The 18,122-nt window shown below is 37.8% G+C and overlaps 1 protein-coding gene across 2 annotated transcripts in view; it reads right to left on the bottom strand.

Moving 5' to 3' along the window:
• Positions 1-9,690: 9,690 nt before the first annotated feature.
• The window catches only part of ttc39c (tetratricopeptide repeat domain 39C), a 189,929-nt gene continuing 181,497 nt past the window's right edge, over positions 9,691-18,122 (bottom strand). For both annotated transcript variants that reach the window (XM_028803683.2, XM_051928874.1), the window contains one exon: positions 9,691-15,869. In XM_028803683.2, the coding sequence (XP_028659516.1) occupies positions 15,780-15,869 (90 nt within the window). In that variant the 3' untranslated portion in view covers positions 9,691-15,779. The remainder of the gene's footprint in view (positions 15,870-18,122) is intronic.

The raw sequence follows: 18,122 nt of genomic DNA, 5'->3' as shown, positions 1-18,122 counted from the left end.
AAAAAATAGGCACACAGCGGGGAAAAAAGCACAAAATGTCAACTTTAATCTCGAAATTTCCACTTTAATCACGTAGTTTATTTTGCCATTAAAGTAGAACATCATAAACTTCATCTTAAAATCGCTTATTTTACTAGTTTCACAAGTAGCACGTTAAATGCTTTGTTCTGTATTTGATCTTCTATGTGCTCTATGTGTGTGAGTCACTACGTGCTTCCGTTCTTTCTCTTTCTCCGACAGGACACAGAATCCATTACATTCGAGATATTACAGCTCTCTGAATAAATAAAATACTGAGATGTATACGTGATATCATTTTCATGATGATAGGAATGAAAGCATGTTATTAAACATGGGAACACGGTGGCGCAGTGATTGTTCATATCTCACGCAAGAGGCTTGCTGCGCCATGTGCGACCTTCGATGAAATAATTTATTACAGCAGTACTGTCTCTTTCAAACATACTAACCTCCAATTCCTGTCCTTACTTTTCTTTCTCCAAAAACCCAATCGCCACACAATCAGCTCTGTAATAGACGTTAAGCCATTTGTAACCTTAGAACGGTGATTCTTCAAAACTTTTAAGAAACATTGAAATATCTTTGTAGTACATGTTTAATTATTCTATCCGTCTATCCTTCCAGTGTCGCGTCAGCACCAGCAATAATACAGCGCAAGGCAGGAGCTATCCGTGAACTAGCTATACGCTGCGGCACCGTGTCCTCACATGTTTAATTATTAACAATACAGATTATTTAAATGAAGTTAATCTGTATACTATAAGCAACATATTTTGCTGCATTTCATCTTAAAAATGATATTGTCGTCATACGCGCTTTATAAAGTAGCGCAGGTTGTGCAATATTATAACTGTAGTGTAAGTTTACAGTGAGGTGATTGTACTTATAAGTACAAACAGTTCTACAAGGAGCACTTGATGGACTGATTGAGTGCGTTTATAGTTCTTGGGATGAAACTGTTTCTGAAACGCGAGGTCCGTACAGGAAAGGCTTTGACGCTTTTTGCCGTGGTTGAGGTAGTGTGTACTTGAAACTGTATACCGATAATTCTCTTTCCGATCAGCTGCTGCTGTGATTCACACTCAGATACAGTGATATAAATACTCTGAGTGGTGCAGTGAGAGTAATATAGAAAAAGATGATCCGCAGTGGCAACCCTTAACGGGAGCAGCAAAAAGAAGAACAAGATGCAGTGAGCATAACAACGGTAAAGTAGTTATGGTATTTGGAATACTATGGCTATTCCCTGGACCATTATATTGCTGCAGGTTAATTACAATCAGATGCATTACACTAATAAACAATATGCAGTTAATTTCAGTGTATTTATAAAGCCGCGTCAGGAATGTGGAGCTAAGAAAGAAAGGGTGACCACACAGGAACAGTAGCACTGCTTTGATGCTGGGTGCCGCCAGTCTGCAAAACTGAGCAGAGAAATTGCGTACGCCAAGGTATGAGTTACCATGGAAATGTGCGTGGCTTTACGCCAAGTTTAGGTTTTATACATCGCAATTTGAGCGTGGAAACAGGAGTACGCAACATTTATGTGCGTATGCACTGTTTATACAAGAGGCCCCAGGTTGCTGCCAGGTCTCCGTAAGACATAAACAGTCCATCTTAGTATCAATGATAACATCACCAATCAGTAGAGCTTTGTTAGAGATAGATCGGGTATTAAATAATCCAAACTTCAAAGCGTCTATGGACGTATATTCCGGTGATTTTACCAAAGGAATCAACACGTTGTGATTAGCACGTTGCTCAGAAGTACGTGGACATGTGCGTCCTTCAGACCAAATTGAAGGAATAGACCTGCTGCTACTCCTGCTGAGGCAAAAACGTTGACGAGGGTCTCAGTGAACGTACTTTGGTCGCCAGAGAATGCCACGGTGCAGCAAGAGATCAGCAGGAACTTCATAATTTGTTCGAAGTCCATACAATTCATCTGGTAAATATTTTAGCTTTGAGGAGGTGACTGCATTAGATAGCAAAGTAGACATAATAATCCATGACAACCAATTGAGGTTTATCATAGTAAATTTCCAGAAATCACCCAAGAAAATTCCAGATTGGAAGCAAAGCAATGTACCCCTTGTGTACCTACTCAGCCCAATTAAAATAACACGTTAGCCAGTAGACTGTCACCTCTGGGATTTCCACAAGTACTCAGCAATTGACAAGGGGCAGTTTCAACCACCTATTCATCTTGAGCAGAGAAACCGTGAGAAAGTTTACACTTACCCACACAGGTTGCAGCCAGCAAAGAACAGTTCTACGAGGGCTCGTGTTGAGGCCGAAGGAAGCAAGGGACGCAAATGCGCGTTATCAGTTTTTAATCCAATGCAAAAGCGAAGGAAAACCCGATGCAAAAGGCAAAAAACAAGCAAAAATACAACTAGGAAAAAGTACACAAACAGAACACCGGCAAGCAGCGGCAGACAGAAACGCCAGCGTTCACCTTAGTTTTTAGACTTAGTTTTTGTTTTGCCACTGTGAGTCATGCAGAATTAATATGGGAAGGACCTGGAAATTAAAAGTAGCAAATCATGTCATCAAACCAAAAAGGGAGACCAAAACTGAAGTCTGTTATTTGCCAATAATGTCTTTTGAAGAAATCGCACAGACTGTTCACTTGGTATCCATAGACACAGACAATTAGGTTTCCATGCTGTTGGCTTTTAATCCATCACATCGATGACATCACTCAACATGACTTCTGAGGCCACGCCCCTAGCAAAACAGCTGGACCTCAAAATGGTGAAATACAGGAAAGCGATAGATAGATAGATAGATACTTTATTAATCCCAAGGGGAAATTCACATACTACAGCAGCAGCATACTGATACAAAAAACAATATTAAATTAAAGATTGATAATAATGCAGGTAAAAACAGACAATAACTTTGTATAATGCTAACGTTTGGGGTGGAATTGAAGAGTCGCATAGTTTTGGGGAGGAACGATCTTCTCAGTCTGTCACTGAAGCTGCTCTTCTGTCTGGAGATGACACTGTTTAATGGATGCAGTGGATTCTCCATATTTGATAGGAGCCTGCTTAGCACCCGTCGCACTGCCACGGATGTCAAACTGTCCCGCTCCATGCCAACAATAGAGCCTGCCTTCCTCACCAGTTTGTCCAGGCGTGAGGTGTCTTTCTTCTTAATGCTGCCTCCCCAGCACACCACCGCGTAGAAGATGGTGTCTTCACAGTGAAAATAAAACAAAGTAATACAAACTTACATTGAGAAGATTAACATTAAATCTCTTAAGATTAAACCGTAAATCAACACATTCAAGATTAACCAGAAACATGCATAGAGTTCAGAACAAACATCACAACAGTGTAATCCATTCCACTCACCTTCTTTATGCTTTTAGCATGCCAATTTCAAACAGGAGACAAATTCTCAAAAAATATATCGAAATTCAACAGACAAAGAAAGGATAAGAATCATTAAGTTAAGTTTACCACAGATGGACTCCAATCAACTTCTAGACATATCTCAAGGAGAATTAAAGCCAACAGGAGACACCTAACCACAGCCTGCAGTGCCACAACAAAGGCTCTGAATACTTACAGAAATGAGACATTTCAGTTTTGGATTTTTCATACATTTTTAAATCTTTCTCCAAACATGTTTTCACTTTGTCATTATGAGTTACTGGGTGAAGACTGATAGAAAACATGTCAAAAGTATCCATTTAAAATGAAATCTACAACTCAGTAAAGAGTGCAGCAAATTTAAAGGTCAGAATGCTCTTTGGATTCACTGTACTCATAGCCTTCAGGCGCAGTAAAAGGGCCTGCCTACAGCACTTCATCAGGTCAACACAAACCTTAATTAATTACATAACTGACTAACTTGGAGAGACACAACGAACTAACACAAAAAACTGAAGCAAGGAGGTACAAACAAGATGGGACAAAATGCAAAGGAAACAAAAAGACAGCAGGTACAACAGTAGAACTCTTAGGCAGTCTCCGGTATTCCAGCAACCTGGAGCCACAGGTCCCAATGAAAAATGTCTGGCAAGTTGCCTGCCATCCATATTATGCAGCAGGGTTGCACCAGATGAGAATCTTGTGATGCCAGCTATTATTCCGCCCGCTATCAGTTCACTTCTCTGTTATAATGTTGAACTTTGTTATTCACAATGGAACACTCGAGGCAGAGAAAAACAAATATGGCCTGACGCCTAAATAGATGTTTAATGTTAACATGAAAACAGATGGTAAAAATTCCAAGTATAAAACACAAAATAATTGATCCCATAAGTATTCACACCCTGTGCTATTTCAGTTAATACTGGAATGGGGTAAATTTCATATAATTTCATAAAAAAACAGTATGCTATTATGCAATATCAAAGATTTATCAATATCTAATAACACTGACCTAAAATGGACTTAGACTCTAATACTCGGGTAACATTTCCCACCCATAGTTTACCTTCTATACCCTTCTGTGTTTACAAGATATTCTATGTGCTTATTACATTGCTTTGTGGTCCTGATATAAACCTCAAAAAGGGAATGGGCCTGCAAAAAAATAAATAAATACGTAAAAAAAGTAGGCCTCACTACGTCAGGTAACCTGGCCCCAAACTCAAGAGGCAGGCTTATGGCTTGCACAGGCCCAGAATTGGGGTAAAGGTCACAAATATCAAAGGGAGAGGGGGGACACCATAAATAAAATCTCTGGGCTAAGAAAACTACACAAAGTTCCTTTAATATATAAATGTTTTTGAGCAAATGCAAAAAGGTGTGTACAAAAAATAAAGCAGGCACAAAAAATGAAACCAAATTAACTCAAATATGTCTGCCTAAAAGGCAAAAGTGAAACAAATCAACTAAAAACAGAAACTACAGTGAGTACCTTAAATTAAAAGTACATGAGTCTAATCCAGGAATTCCAAAACCCAGAAAAAGCACAAACCATACTACAGGAACAAACGTCAAAGCTGAAGAATCCATATTAACATCTGCCTTGTCTTAAATACTATTGGGGGAAGTTCTCCAGTTACAGCATCAAGTGGTCCTGCCTTCCGAGGCTCCACATAACAAGGACAGTGCAGAAAATACTGAAAACTACTACAGACATAAGCATATTATTAACAATAATCCTGCCTAGAAAAAAAGAGAGAAAAGTTTGAGAGATGGACGAGAAAAATAATACATGCAGGATTCAAAAACATAAAGTCACAGCACACTACCGTCGAGCCAAATACAAGACCCCAAATCATTTTCAGGAATATACCTTATAAATTGTATACCAGAGAGAAAGAAGAGGAAGAATTGTGCAAGGACTACATTTGCAAACTTGGATAGTAAACGGCTGCCAGTGGCAAACATTTAATCCATTATGAAGTTGAAGACAGAGGTCATGATCTCAGAGACCACGCCCCTAGCAACCGGGAATGCATCCTTACGACGGGACTCATGAAATGGCACCAGCCATACTCCAATAAAATGGCATCAGAAATGCCACAAAATATTTTCAATGCTAAAATTTGTACAGAAAAAAAATCGGATGCACAAGGTCTGTACAAAAAGATAGCAAATTTCTTAAACAGGGCGCCAATATGGAAGACTCCAAGAACAGTGGTGTGTAGAGGTGATCTTGACCTTTAAAATCCCTACAAGCTCGATCATGCCACGTCAATTAGTACCTGCAGTAGAGTGAACTTGTTGTGCCTTTTGTTATTTTTTGCAAGCTGAAATATGAAGGATCTTGAAGAGCAACAGGTTTCTGTGAAATTGGCAAAAACATCTAACAAGACTTTTCAGATGTTGCAGCAAGCTTATGGAGAGGATTGTTTAAGTCGTACACAATGTTACAAATGGTACTGAAATTTTCAATTGGGCAGACGGTTTGATTCAAGTCAGGCTGATGACCTCAAAACTGGACGGTGTGTGCTTTGATTCGTGAAAAGCATCGCCTGTCAGTGAAGTTGCTGAAGAAGTTGGCATCAGGAAAATTTTGTTTCACGCAATGTTGACTGAAAAACCGCACATGCATTGTGGTGCTGCAAAATTTGAGCCACGTCTCTTGACAGATGAGCAACAAGCAAACTGTGTGACAGTCAGTGAGGAGTTGTTAGATCGTTCACATGCTGATGAAGACTTTCTGAAACGTGTCATAACAGTTGATGGATGTGGGTGAGTGTACAGCCCTCGAGGATTTTCATTTTTCGCTGAAGTCAAAATCCACCTGGAAAGGTTGCCAATTTTAAATGATGAAAAATTCACCATGGGACCAACACAACATTCCACAAAATGATTTCCAGTATGCATTCCAGAAATGGGAAAAATGTTGTGAACGCTATATAAATAGAGGAGGAGAATACTTTGAAGGAGACAAGTCTGATTAAGTTGTAAGCATATTAATAAATGTTTTATAAACATCTGCTGCATAAGCCAGCAGGTCAACTTGTTCTTACAGAAATATCTGATCTTTCTGAAGCTGTTTTATCACTCAAAAACTTCTCTTCATCCTAGTGTTTGATAAGGCTGTGGTTGAAAAAAAATAAATAACGGCGTATTGAAAAAGGACAGTTGGAAAAATAAGTGCCCTTGAAATGACAGTTCAATAATGATCAGGAGATGAAGGGTTTAGACAAAAGAACATTCTGGAGGCAAACCTGGGACAAAAACTGGAAGGGCAAAACATACCAAGGCAATTTACGCTGAAAGACAAAAGGAGCAGTCAGAAATCAAGACAAAGTAATAAAGGATACAGCGCAGACCGTGCAGCCATGTTTTATAGATGCAAGTTGGTGGCATCACACGTTGGGTGACACTGGTCATGTGACTGGAAGGTGCAATGGCAATGCTTATCCAAGAAGGCACAACAGGAGCGCAGTGGCTAAATTTCATTGTGATGTGGTAGTGAAAGCAGTAAAATAAATAATTGTCACAAGTACAAAATGCTTTAATTTCTTAACAATATCAATATGTCCAAGCCTAGAAATGGGGCTTCAGTGTTTAGGAGTTGTTCAAAATCTGTCAGGGCAGCAGTGCCTACATTTCTCATGTGATGTCAGGAGTAGTGATCTACCTTACAACCTAACTAAAGTGTTGTATTAGACGTTCACCCGTTTACCAAAAAGTTTTTTCATTTCGAGTTTGCATTGCTCCATGCTGAATGAGGCTGGCCACCTACACATTGCTGAACATGCACCTGGGCACTGCAGGCTTGAGTCACATGGTTCAGTTTGGGGTTTCCTATTGGTCAGGGTGCGTGTTGGTGATGCACATGGATAGCGTATGGTTAGGTCCTGAGCCCAGATCTGTCAGTTGCAATGTTTTTAAGCACTGCACCACTAACAGAGTAAAGAAATGCTATATGACATCAATGTCATCAGCACAGTATATGACCACTGAACAAAGACTTTGCTCTCATTAAAATGGATAGATAAGGTGTGAGGCAAACAAGTTCACTTCAAATGTGAGAACTTGAAGGCACTGCAGGTGATTCCCATACCACTTAAGAAGTTGGTTGACCGTGGAATTCTCCCCATGTATTTTTAAGATTTATTTGCCTGTTTCCTTCTCTCTTCTTACTGAATTGCAGGGGGGCTGCTTATGAGTCTGCCATCTGAGCACCAGTTTAGGGCATTCGCAGCTGCTCAAGTCTAAATGTTGGAACAGTGAGTTCTAACCGAGATGTCTTTTGCCTGCTTCCATTCTCAGAGGTTTTCAATCTTTATTTAAGAATATCTGAAGGTGAAGCTTGAGATTATTTAACTATTGTTTTCAGTTTTCTTCTGTTTGTCCTTCTGATTAATTGTGTCTTTTAAACTTAGCTTTGAGAATTCCTTCTAAGTATTGCTAATTTAGTATTTTAAGATGAAAGTTATTGAATAAGTGGCATCCAGCCATTCATTTTCTTAACCCACTTCTGCATGGTAGGGACACAGTGAAGCAATCCCTGGACTGGATGCCATTCCATCATAACAGCAACAACAACAATAGCACATTTTCATACAAATGATGTAGCTCAAAATGCTTTATAAGATGAAGAAAGAGAAAAAAGACAAAATATAAAAATAAAATTAGGCAATACTAATTAACATAGAATAAAAGTAAGGTCCGATGGCCAGGGAGGACAGAAAAAAACAAACAAAAAAAAAAACTCCAGACGGCTGGAGAAAAAAGTAAAATCTGCAGGGGTTCCGAGGCTACGAGACCACCCAGCCTGCTCTAGGCATTCTACTGTACCTAACATAAATGATCTCAATCAGTCCTCATGGTTTCAGGCTTCACATGGAATAATTTGGTGATGATAGTCATGTGGACATCTGGCCTTCAATCCATCAATGTAGGGATATCACGGTGCTTTGATTAGGTGGTGGCGGTGCAGGTCCCCACCACAGAAAACCAGAAAAAGAACAGAAGAGAAAGTAGGGTGTGTACAGATTTTAGAGCCACCATGAATAATAATGATAAATTTTTGAATATACAGAGCATCAGGATTAAACTAAGATGAAACTATGAGGAAAGCCATGTTAAAAACAATGAGTTTTTAGCAGTTTTTTTAAAGTGCTCCACAGTATTAGCTTGGCAAATTTATATCGGTAAACTAGTCCAGATTTCAGATGCATAACAACAGAAGGCCGCCTCACCACTTCTTTTAAGTTTAGCACTTGGAATTACAAGTAGACACTCATTTGAAGATCTAAGGTTGCTATTTGGAGTGTAAGGTGTAAGACATTCTGAAATATAAGACGTGAGTGAGATTATATAAGGCTTTGTAAACCATAAGCAGTATTTTAAAGTCAATTCTAAATGACACAGGTAACCAATGTAGTGACATCAAAACAGGACAGATGTGCTCAGATTTTCTTTCCCTAGTTAAGATTCTAGCAGCAGCATTCTGCACTTGTTGCAATCGATTGATGATCATAGGGTGAACAAACACGCACATCCACACAAATGGGCCAAATTAGCATCATCAATCCACCTAACCTGCATGTCTTTGGATTGTGGGAGGAAACCCGAGCATACAGGAAGAACATGCAAAATCCATGCAGGTAGAACCCAGGACAATACCCACCGGTGCCACCCTACATTTGCATCCTCTTTTACTGAAGAGTTTAATAGACAAATCTGCACCTTTAAGGGTAGTTGAATGTAATTTAACAGCATGTGGCCCACTGTCTAAAATATACCCCGTCTGTCCATTATTTATTCTAGCTTCTGAAAACTCAAAAGAAATGATTGGTGGAGAACAAATAATTGACAAGCAAAGACTTACAGGTGATAGGTGAGTGCTGCTCCTTCATTGCCACATGTCCAGCCTGCAGCTGTGCCAATGTGTGTCCCACACCACGATTTTCTGTCTCGTACTCTCAAGTCTCTTCATTCTGGTGCAGTGCTCCGCAGGGTCCAGAGTCCAGAATGTCAGGTCAGCATATTTAAACATGTTGGGGTGTAACCACAACACCAAAGCATAAGCGTAAAAAAGCCAACTGCTTTGGGTATTTAAATGAAACGGCCTTCTGTAGTGTGACATCAACTAGAGGTGCTATATAACGGATATATTTGTACTGAATAACTGAACATTCTGAAACCCAAATGGTAATCAGAACACAGAGAATCTGTCTGCATTGTCTGCAGTTTGACTCTGAACATGAAGCTGCTGGCATTCACAATGCAATACAAGGTATAAAAATTTAAGCAATTTGATTTTATTTTAAACAAAATTAGTCAACACATTATTGTTTTATAGCTACATATTGATGATATAACAGTCATCATTGTTTAACTATCTAACACATCCACACATTGATACAGTTGATTCAATTTACAAGAAAATATACAAGGGTTCATTACTCAGGATTATTCAAAGATTGTCTACTAAAAATCACCATAAATAGCCCCTGCATTTGGCAACAAATACAACTGCGCACTTCTACATTTCAGCAAGGAGTAAAGGCTAGGCCATCTGTCATTTCACCAAGCCGCTCGCTCCTAAAGTGACCACATCTCACCTTAACACGCTGCCAAGGTACAGAATTGTCTTAATCACACCTCCAAGTACACGAGGACCACCACCTCGTGACAGATCTACCCTGTTACTTGTAGATTTTGTACAGCACTTATCAAAGGTGTGACTCCATTCACATCTTCTAATCTTGGGCTTTGCAATTCTATTTATGTTCCCAGAGAGTTAAATTGTTTTGGACACAATCAATGCTGTGGTTATTTTATAAAGGTTTACAGTGAAATTTAACTTCAAAGAGACATTGACTGATAAATGGCATGCACTAGAAATTACTGAATCCACTACTGAAGTGAAGAATTTCATAAAAAACTAACTTTAAAATTGACAGGCTACCTCTTATTTAACTAAATAATTAAATAATTCCTTATTGTCTGCTATAAGTACTTGTATTTTTTTATGCTGTTATTCACTTGACATTTGGATTATGTAAACTGAGGTATTTAAAAATCACCTATACTGCAGTTCCCTGGAAGTGAGACTTCCTTCCGTCCACTGCGCTGAACCCGCTTCGTCCATTTCAGAATGCTGCAGTACTCATGCAGGAGTGGCCACTCCACCGCAGGACACAAACTCACATCTGGACCAATTCAGAGTCACCTGGAGGGAGGAAACTGGAGTACCTGTGTGGGCACAGTTAGCGGGTGAACACAGAGGCAAAGTCATGGAGCTGGGAGGCAGCAACATCGATTTTAAAACTTGTTTATCCAATTATAGGATCACAGCAGCCAGCAGCATCCTGGACAGGGTCATTCACTTTGGGCAATTTAGAGATTAAACAATTATGTTTATCTTTGGGAGGTGGGAGAAAAAACAATGGAGACATAGGAGACCACAGAACCTCAACAAAAACAATAACTGGGACTGCAATATCTAGTGCTAAGCAGTAGGACACCTGCCATCTTATCTTCCATTACAAAACATTAATTAATTGAATTTTTTTGAGTAATATTACAGATGCTCAAAGGGGACACTGTCCCGATTATTGCTCTTAATGTGAATAAAGTGTTTTCCAAAACAAATAAGGAGAAGTGTCTTGTGCCTGGGAGTTTATACTGGAAACAAGGTAACACGAAACACTTCCACTTAAATCTTTTAAGATGATCTCTAAATTATTACAAAGAACAAATTTTTTAAAAATCATGCTATTGAAAATATAAGAACAAATTAGCAACGTGAAATGGTTTTGAATATAAGAACATACAAAATTTGACAAACAAGATGAGACCATTCAGTCCATCAAGTTTGTTGGTTTAGCTAATAGCCAAGCTGTCCCAACATCTCATCCAGATTCTTCTTGAAGGTTGTGAAGTTTTCGACTACATGTCTCGGTAGTTTCTCCCAGACTCCCTCAACTCTTTGTGTAGACAAGTGCTTTCTGGCTTCAGTCCTAAATGCAAATCCCCCGGTTTGAGTTTCAGCACTCTATCATATCATTAATAACAGCATTTGGGGAGAGTGGCACTTCTATAAATAAAGATGGCCAATGATTTGCAATATTTGAAAAAAGAGGTTCAATATATCTGTTTATAAAATTTCTTCTTGAATCAAAATAACCAGATATTGTAAGTACCCTAAACAATCAACACAACCATTTTTATGATGGGAAAAATGTCTTAATGTGGGAAAAAAGGAAAGTTAAAGTCAGTTTCTAGAAATTTGCCTATCCACTTCTAAGGACACATTTTCTAGAGTATGGTTGTGGTGCACAGCACAGGAACGATCACCAAACAGGATGCCAGTCTGTCAAAAGACACTCGACCAATCTAACGCTCCCAAGTGACCTAACAGAATGGTTTGAGACCCCGCAAACAAGAGGAAAGCAAGCAAACTGCGTACCTCTACTGGGAACAGAACCAGGGTTCAACTGCACTGAGGCAGCAATGCCACTCAAGATGCACCCGTATTGCTCAACTAAGTTTAGGAAAACCTTGCTTCTCTAAAATGTAAGGTATGTTAACTACTTTAAAAATGATGGGGAGATCAGTTAAATGATGTCATGGATGTGAGAATTATGCCTCAAAGCCAAGTCCAGTGGAATAACGTATCTATCTGTTTTTAACTAGCAAAGACATCAATAACAACTTTGAATTTTTCTCCTCCTAGCAGCACACCTTTAAAATAAAGCCTGGCCACGTGTTGCAAATTTCTTTTTGGCCTGTGTAAAAAAAAACAAAGGGATGGATTCTTTCCTGAAGGAGTGGTGCACAAAGAGACACTGACCTCAGACCAATCGACTAATTCTATTTCAAATAGTACTATTGATAAATTAATCAGTGTTAAAGATCTTAATAAAATGTGCAAACCACTCACTTGTCCCTTGGGCTTATTACAAACCACTTGTCAATGTCCTGGAAAAGTAAAACAGAGAGCATTAGGAACATGTGCTCTTCTATAAAAACTACATTGTTTAAAATATATCACTTATACGATATAAATTAAAATTACAGCGCCTAAAAGTTCTTGAGGTGCGTAGCTTAAAAAAATCAATGGAAGGCTGACGAGCCTTCAATGAGACTATAGGAATGGGTCTGCATCATTTTGGGTTAAGCTATCAGTTTACCCAGCCTCATTCTAATTTAATTTACAGTATTTACATCATTCTCCTCCAAAACAAAGTTAACCTGTACTTTGTCATCAATTTAACTTGCAGAAAACACGGCAAATGACGTTGGTAAGTATCCAAGTATGGACAAGCCTACATTGTATGTTCAATGGAGAGAATTAAAACCAGTTCAACCTGTGATTCGATGACAGGTTTAAACTCTTTACTTCATTGGAGCCACCTTGTCACTATCAATAGCCATCACGCATATTTGGCTTCAGTAAGCCATATTTTGTTTAATGATAATGACTTAAATTCTAGTTGCTGAATAATTCAACTCATGGACTAGTGTTTCACTGCACCTACATTCCAGGCCATTTATGAGTCTGGCTATTATCTAAGGCGAAGTATTGATGTCCTACTGCTAGTTCATATAAATCTGAATAAATTATCCTGTAGTGGCCATGAAAGAAGAGCTAAAGAGAAGCTTTTCCTCTAAAATGAGAACAAGTACACACTGCTAAAATGAAATGAATAAACAAAGTTAAAACTACATACATTGTAGCCATTTTAGTTTCCTTTCTGTTTTCATTGGGTGTTTATTAAGAAGGTCAATTGTTGATGTCCTCCTTATATCTCTAACTCGTTACAAATGTAATTCATTTCTTAAAAGTGTCCTAGTAATAAAGTATGATAGGTCGGTGCTGTGATAATACATGTAACACATGAGTAAACGTGCGTAGCCTTTAAATCAAGCAGCAGCTGGCTCTGCTCCTAATGCATTTTCAAGCGAAAAATTAAAATACCTAACTGAAAAATAATGTTGCATTCATTTTTATGACATTAACGCAGTTTCATGATACAGTATGAACAGAATTACTTGTTTGCATTCAAAGTCAAAATCTGATTTTTTTAAAAATTCTTATTTCCGTTTGAAATTGTACCAGGAAATTCATTAATGTACAGTGTTTCTTGGCAATAATGCACTTGATGTGTAAAAATGTCAGTACTTCTGAAATGGGTAGATTGCTTTTACTCTTTATATGATGTGTGATAAAATGTGCAAAAGTGGTGCAGAAACATTGAAAATAAATTTTTCTTGAATTTCATTACAAAGCCAATTCCAGAATTGCCTCACAAATGAACATACAGTATTGTTACAACTGACTGAGTATGAGTCTGGCTCCTAGTCGAAGTAGTCACTGTTCCAAACTTAAACACTGTCACTTATTTGAACATTATCATCTGGTGACTTTGGTTAGACACACTGTCTATGTGTGTTCCATGTTGCAGCCTCAGCAAGTGAATGTCCCCTTGGGGATCAATAACATATCCCTCTGTGTGGAAGGGAGAATTTGAAACTACGGGTCCATCCTATTGGCACCCCATCCAGCTTTGTTTGGCCTTGTGCCAAGTGCAGTTGGACTGGACACTGGAACATGTCACCATGGACTGGATTAAACAAGTATGACAATGGATGGATAAATACACACACTAATCATACCTTTAAAATATAAAGATTAGATACCTGGGATATATATTATGTTTGATCATGACCTATAAAGGATGTCTTGACAGCATGCTGAAGCAGCAAAGGTATGTAGCCAAAACTAGATACCACTGATTTTCTAACTCTACTATTTTGTGATTAAAAGTAGAGAACGCCCAGACAGCGGGCATTCTTTAGATAAAACTGTAAACAATGTAAGACAGGAAAAAAAAAAAAACTTAACAAATTGGATTCACACATCCACATCTTGTGTATAAATGCCTATATTCATTTAGGTTGCGCAACCTTGAAATAAGTGATCTATTTACAGCTACTGGCTCTTCCAGGTTTCATGTGAAGCTACAAAATATGAACATGAATGAACATGTATGTTTGGTTTAATGGTGCATATGACCCCGCAAATAAGTGAATTTAATAATTTGTGATGTTTTATAAAATCTACGATACACACCAGTTAGCTCCAAACAAAAACAGATTTACTGTGAAGTGTTATGCAATGGTAGTATTTATGTCTGAATTCACAATTTTGTGTGAACTGGTTTGCAAAACTGCATATTTGATAAGATTTACCCTTTTGTATTGCACTTTTCCAACCTGACTTTAATGGCCAATGCTTCTTTTGATCACACATATCTGTAATCTCTTCTGAAACACAAGCCCACCACTACCCTGAAATATTTTGGCTTTGGGTATTCAAAATGGATTACCGATTTTGCCTTTTTCTGAAGTGAAACCTGTCAAAATGGCATTCTTGTCTCTTCAAGGTCACTGTTTTTTCTCATGATCCATTCTACATTTCTAAATATCCAAAGAGAAATGCATGTTATGCCTTCATTGTCCATAAATATAAAGAATATCAGTACACATTGATAAACTAAGTCAAGTAGGTGGGGAACAAGTCAACTCGATTCACATTCTGTAAAAAGGATTTTCATTTTCAATAAATAATTATTAAAAACTCCAGCAACTGACATTTTCAAACCTGAATTCAGTTTAAGAGCGCTATTCTATTAAGACTCTAAAAAATTCTGTTACTTTGAAATGATTTTCATTTTGTAGATAAAACTATACAATTTATATGATTTTTTTAAAGTCCACCTAGTTTGAAGAAAACATCCTTGCAGCCCCTTTAAGGGCAGCCATAGGTGATTAAGAGTCAGGTATTGCCGATGAGTCTATATCCTTTAAATAAATAAACACAAATGAAATGATAAAGATGATATCTCATCAGGAGTTACACAATATCCAAAGCTTCTTTTTCTTCTTTAGTGCAAAATATATTTGGCTAAAGAGATAAAAATGTCAAATTTCACAGATTAATTGCTTGAATGTCAGATGAACACAAATAACTAATTAAATATGTGCTTTTCATAAACCTATTTGATTTAGAGAGAAACAGTAATAAAGGAAACATTGGAGCAAATGATTATCAGATCAACGTAATCAAGGGCACTTCATAAACTATTGTGGAAAGGATTTTATGACAGTTCCTCAGTCTAAAATGCTGAGGACATCTTGATAAAACTCTTCTGTTATTATATGAGCTAGAATTGATGCCAACACCAGGAATACATTTTAATGTACATCTGTACTTATGGCTTCCATAAATAAAGCCGGGATTTTTATTTATTTTCAGTGCTTCGCACATCATAAAGTGCAGACTCTGAGTTCTATGTGTTTTTCAGAAGAGCTGGGATGTCATTTCGGGACAACTTCCTTTATGGATGCCAGTGCGGCATGAATCCGAACATGCAGTCTGTTTTCAAAATCATAGCCAGCAAATTCTTCCTGCAATGAGAAAATAAATAATTTATTTATCAAACTGATGTGCTGCATTTTAATTTAACTTTTTAATATATATGTCACTGCTTATGGTGCATATCAGACAAGAACATTACAACATTTCTAAAGCAAAATACTCAGGGTCACATTTTGAAGTGAAGGTGGAGAAGTGTGAATGTCATCTCATTTCATTTTATCCTCAAACCCACTTAATCCAGTTGAGGTTAATGGAGGGCCAAAGACTGTCCTGGCAGCACTAGGCGCAAGCATGGAAATGGCCCTTTATAGGGTGCCAGTCTATAGCAGGGCCTCACTTACACACTCACACTCACACTGAAGTCAATTTGGAATCATCAATTAACTTGACCAATACTTTTTGGAGATGTTGGAGGAACCTACATTGTTGACATGTCAAATTACAACGATCTTGCAATTTTGAAAGATTATTTCCCTGCTTAAAAAGCTATACTTTAGAATGAAAATCTTTGGAGATAATTTAAATAATAAAAAAAATCCTCAGATCTCCAACCACCTTGTTTCAGCTAAAATTATGTTAACTTTTAAAAACTGATATAAGTACTGGACCGGGGGCCAATTTCATATGTTGTTCATATTGATGTGTTCATTGTTCTGCCATTTACTGGTGTTATATATAATGATGCTGACACTGTCATATATTGTATTCTGTATTGATAAATGTATTTTACTATTGCTATGTCTATGGCTGTAACACCAGACAAAGTCCTAGTAACTAAAATATGTTGCCTGGTAGTAATTTCAATTCAGTTCCACTCCATTCAATTAATACAATGCTCTGTCTTATGGTCTGTGCTGCTAGAATAGGCACTTAACTGGATAAGAGGTTTTATGAAAGAGAAAGATGGATGGGTGAATATTTCATACAAACAGTCATACAGTAAATCACAAAGTTGTTCTCAATATTGAAAAACTGTCACTCTGTGCAAGTCTTTTAACTAATCAGCTTTGCCTGAAGTAAACATGTACATAAAAACATAAATTGATAAACCCTCAGTTAAATAGTTGTACACGTAGATTTAAAAACACTCTAGAAACATGAAAGATGCTTTTTAAAGTACCCCTTACACAGCATTATATGATGTAGGACATTTACGACAATTCTCCACTCTCTTAAACGGTCTAGATCACTGAACCCTTGTCACCAAAGCAAGAGTTGCAGGGATTGTCTACATGCAGAGACGGCCGAGTTTTCCCAGGGAGAGTTTTAATTCAAAGTTATGTCTTTCCTCATTCAGCATATCATACTGTACATTTACGGAGCTGATTTCTTTGGGGTACTTTAAGGTATCATCAAATAGATACACATGAAAACCACTTTTCACAACAGACCAATAATCAGAGAAGAATAAAATAATGAGTTACAAGATGCGCAATATGTGACTGATTGATTACAAAATATTGAGAGGTAATGCCAAAGTCTAAGTCAATGTGAGCCTAAGCATAGTTAACACTGTATTATTTTGTAATATGCATAATTAAATATCTGCAGTAACTAAATTTCACTGGTACAGGATAAGCACTATTTTACAATTATACACATACATCATATGAAAAAGTTTGGGAACCCCTCTCAGCCTGCATAATAATTGACTCCACTCTCAACAAAAAAGATAACCGTGGTAGGTCTTTCATTTCCTAGGAACATCTGAATACTGGGGTGTTTTCCAAACAAAGATTTTTAGTGAAGCATTATTTAGTTGTATGAAATTAAATCAAATGTGAAAAACTGACTGTGCAAAAATGTGGGTCCCCTTGTAATTTTGCTGTTTTGAATGCATGTAACTGCTCAATACTTATTACTTGCAACACCAAATTGGTTGGATTAGCTCTTTAAGTCTTGAACTTCATAGACAGGTGTGTCCAATCATGAGAAAAGGTATTTAAGGTGGTCAATTGCAAGTTGTGCTTCCCTTTGACTCTCCTCTGAAGAGTGACAGCATGGGATCCTCAAAGCAACTCTAAAAGATCTGAAAACAAAGATTGTTCAGTATCATGGTTTAGGGGAAGGCTACAAAAAGCTATCTCAGAGGTTTAAACTGTCAGTTTCAACGTAAGGAATGTAATCAGGAAATGGTAGGCCACAGGCACAGTTGCTGTTAAACCCAGGTCTGGCAGGCCAAGCAAAATACAGAAGCGGCATTAAGCAGGATTATGAGAATGGTAACAGACAACCCACAGATCACCTCCAAAGACTTGCAAGAACATCTTACTGCAGATGGT

The sequence above is a fragment of the Erpetoichthys calabaricus genome, chromosome 6 (genome assembly GCF_900747795.2).
Source record: "Erpetoichthys calabaricus chromosome 6, fErpCal1.3, whole genome shotgun sequence".
NCBI lineage: Eukaryota > Metazoa > Chordata > Cladistia > Polypteriformes > Polypteridae > Erpetoichthys > Erpetoichthys calabaricus.
Note: the sequence above shows the minus strand (reverse complement) of the source record. Positions and strands in the feature narration are given on the sequence as shown.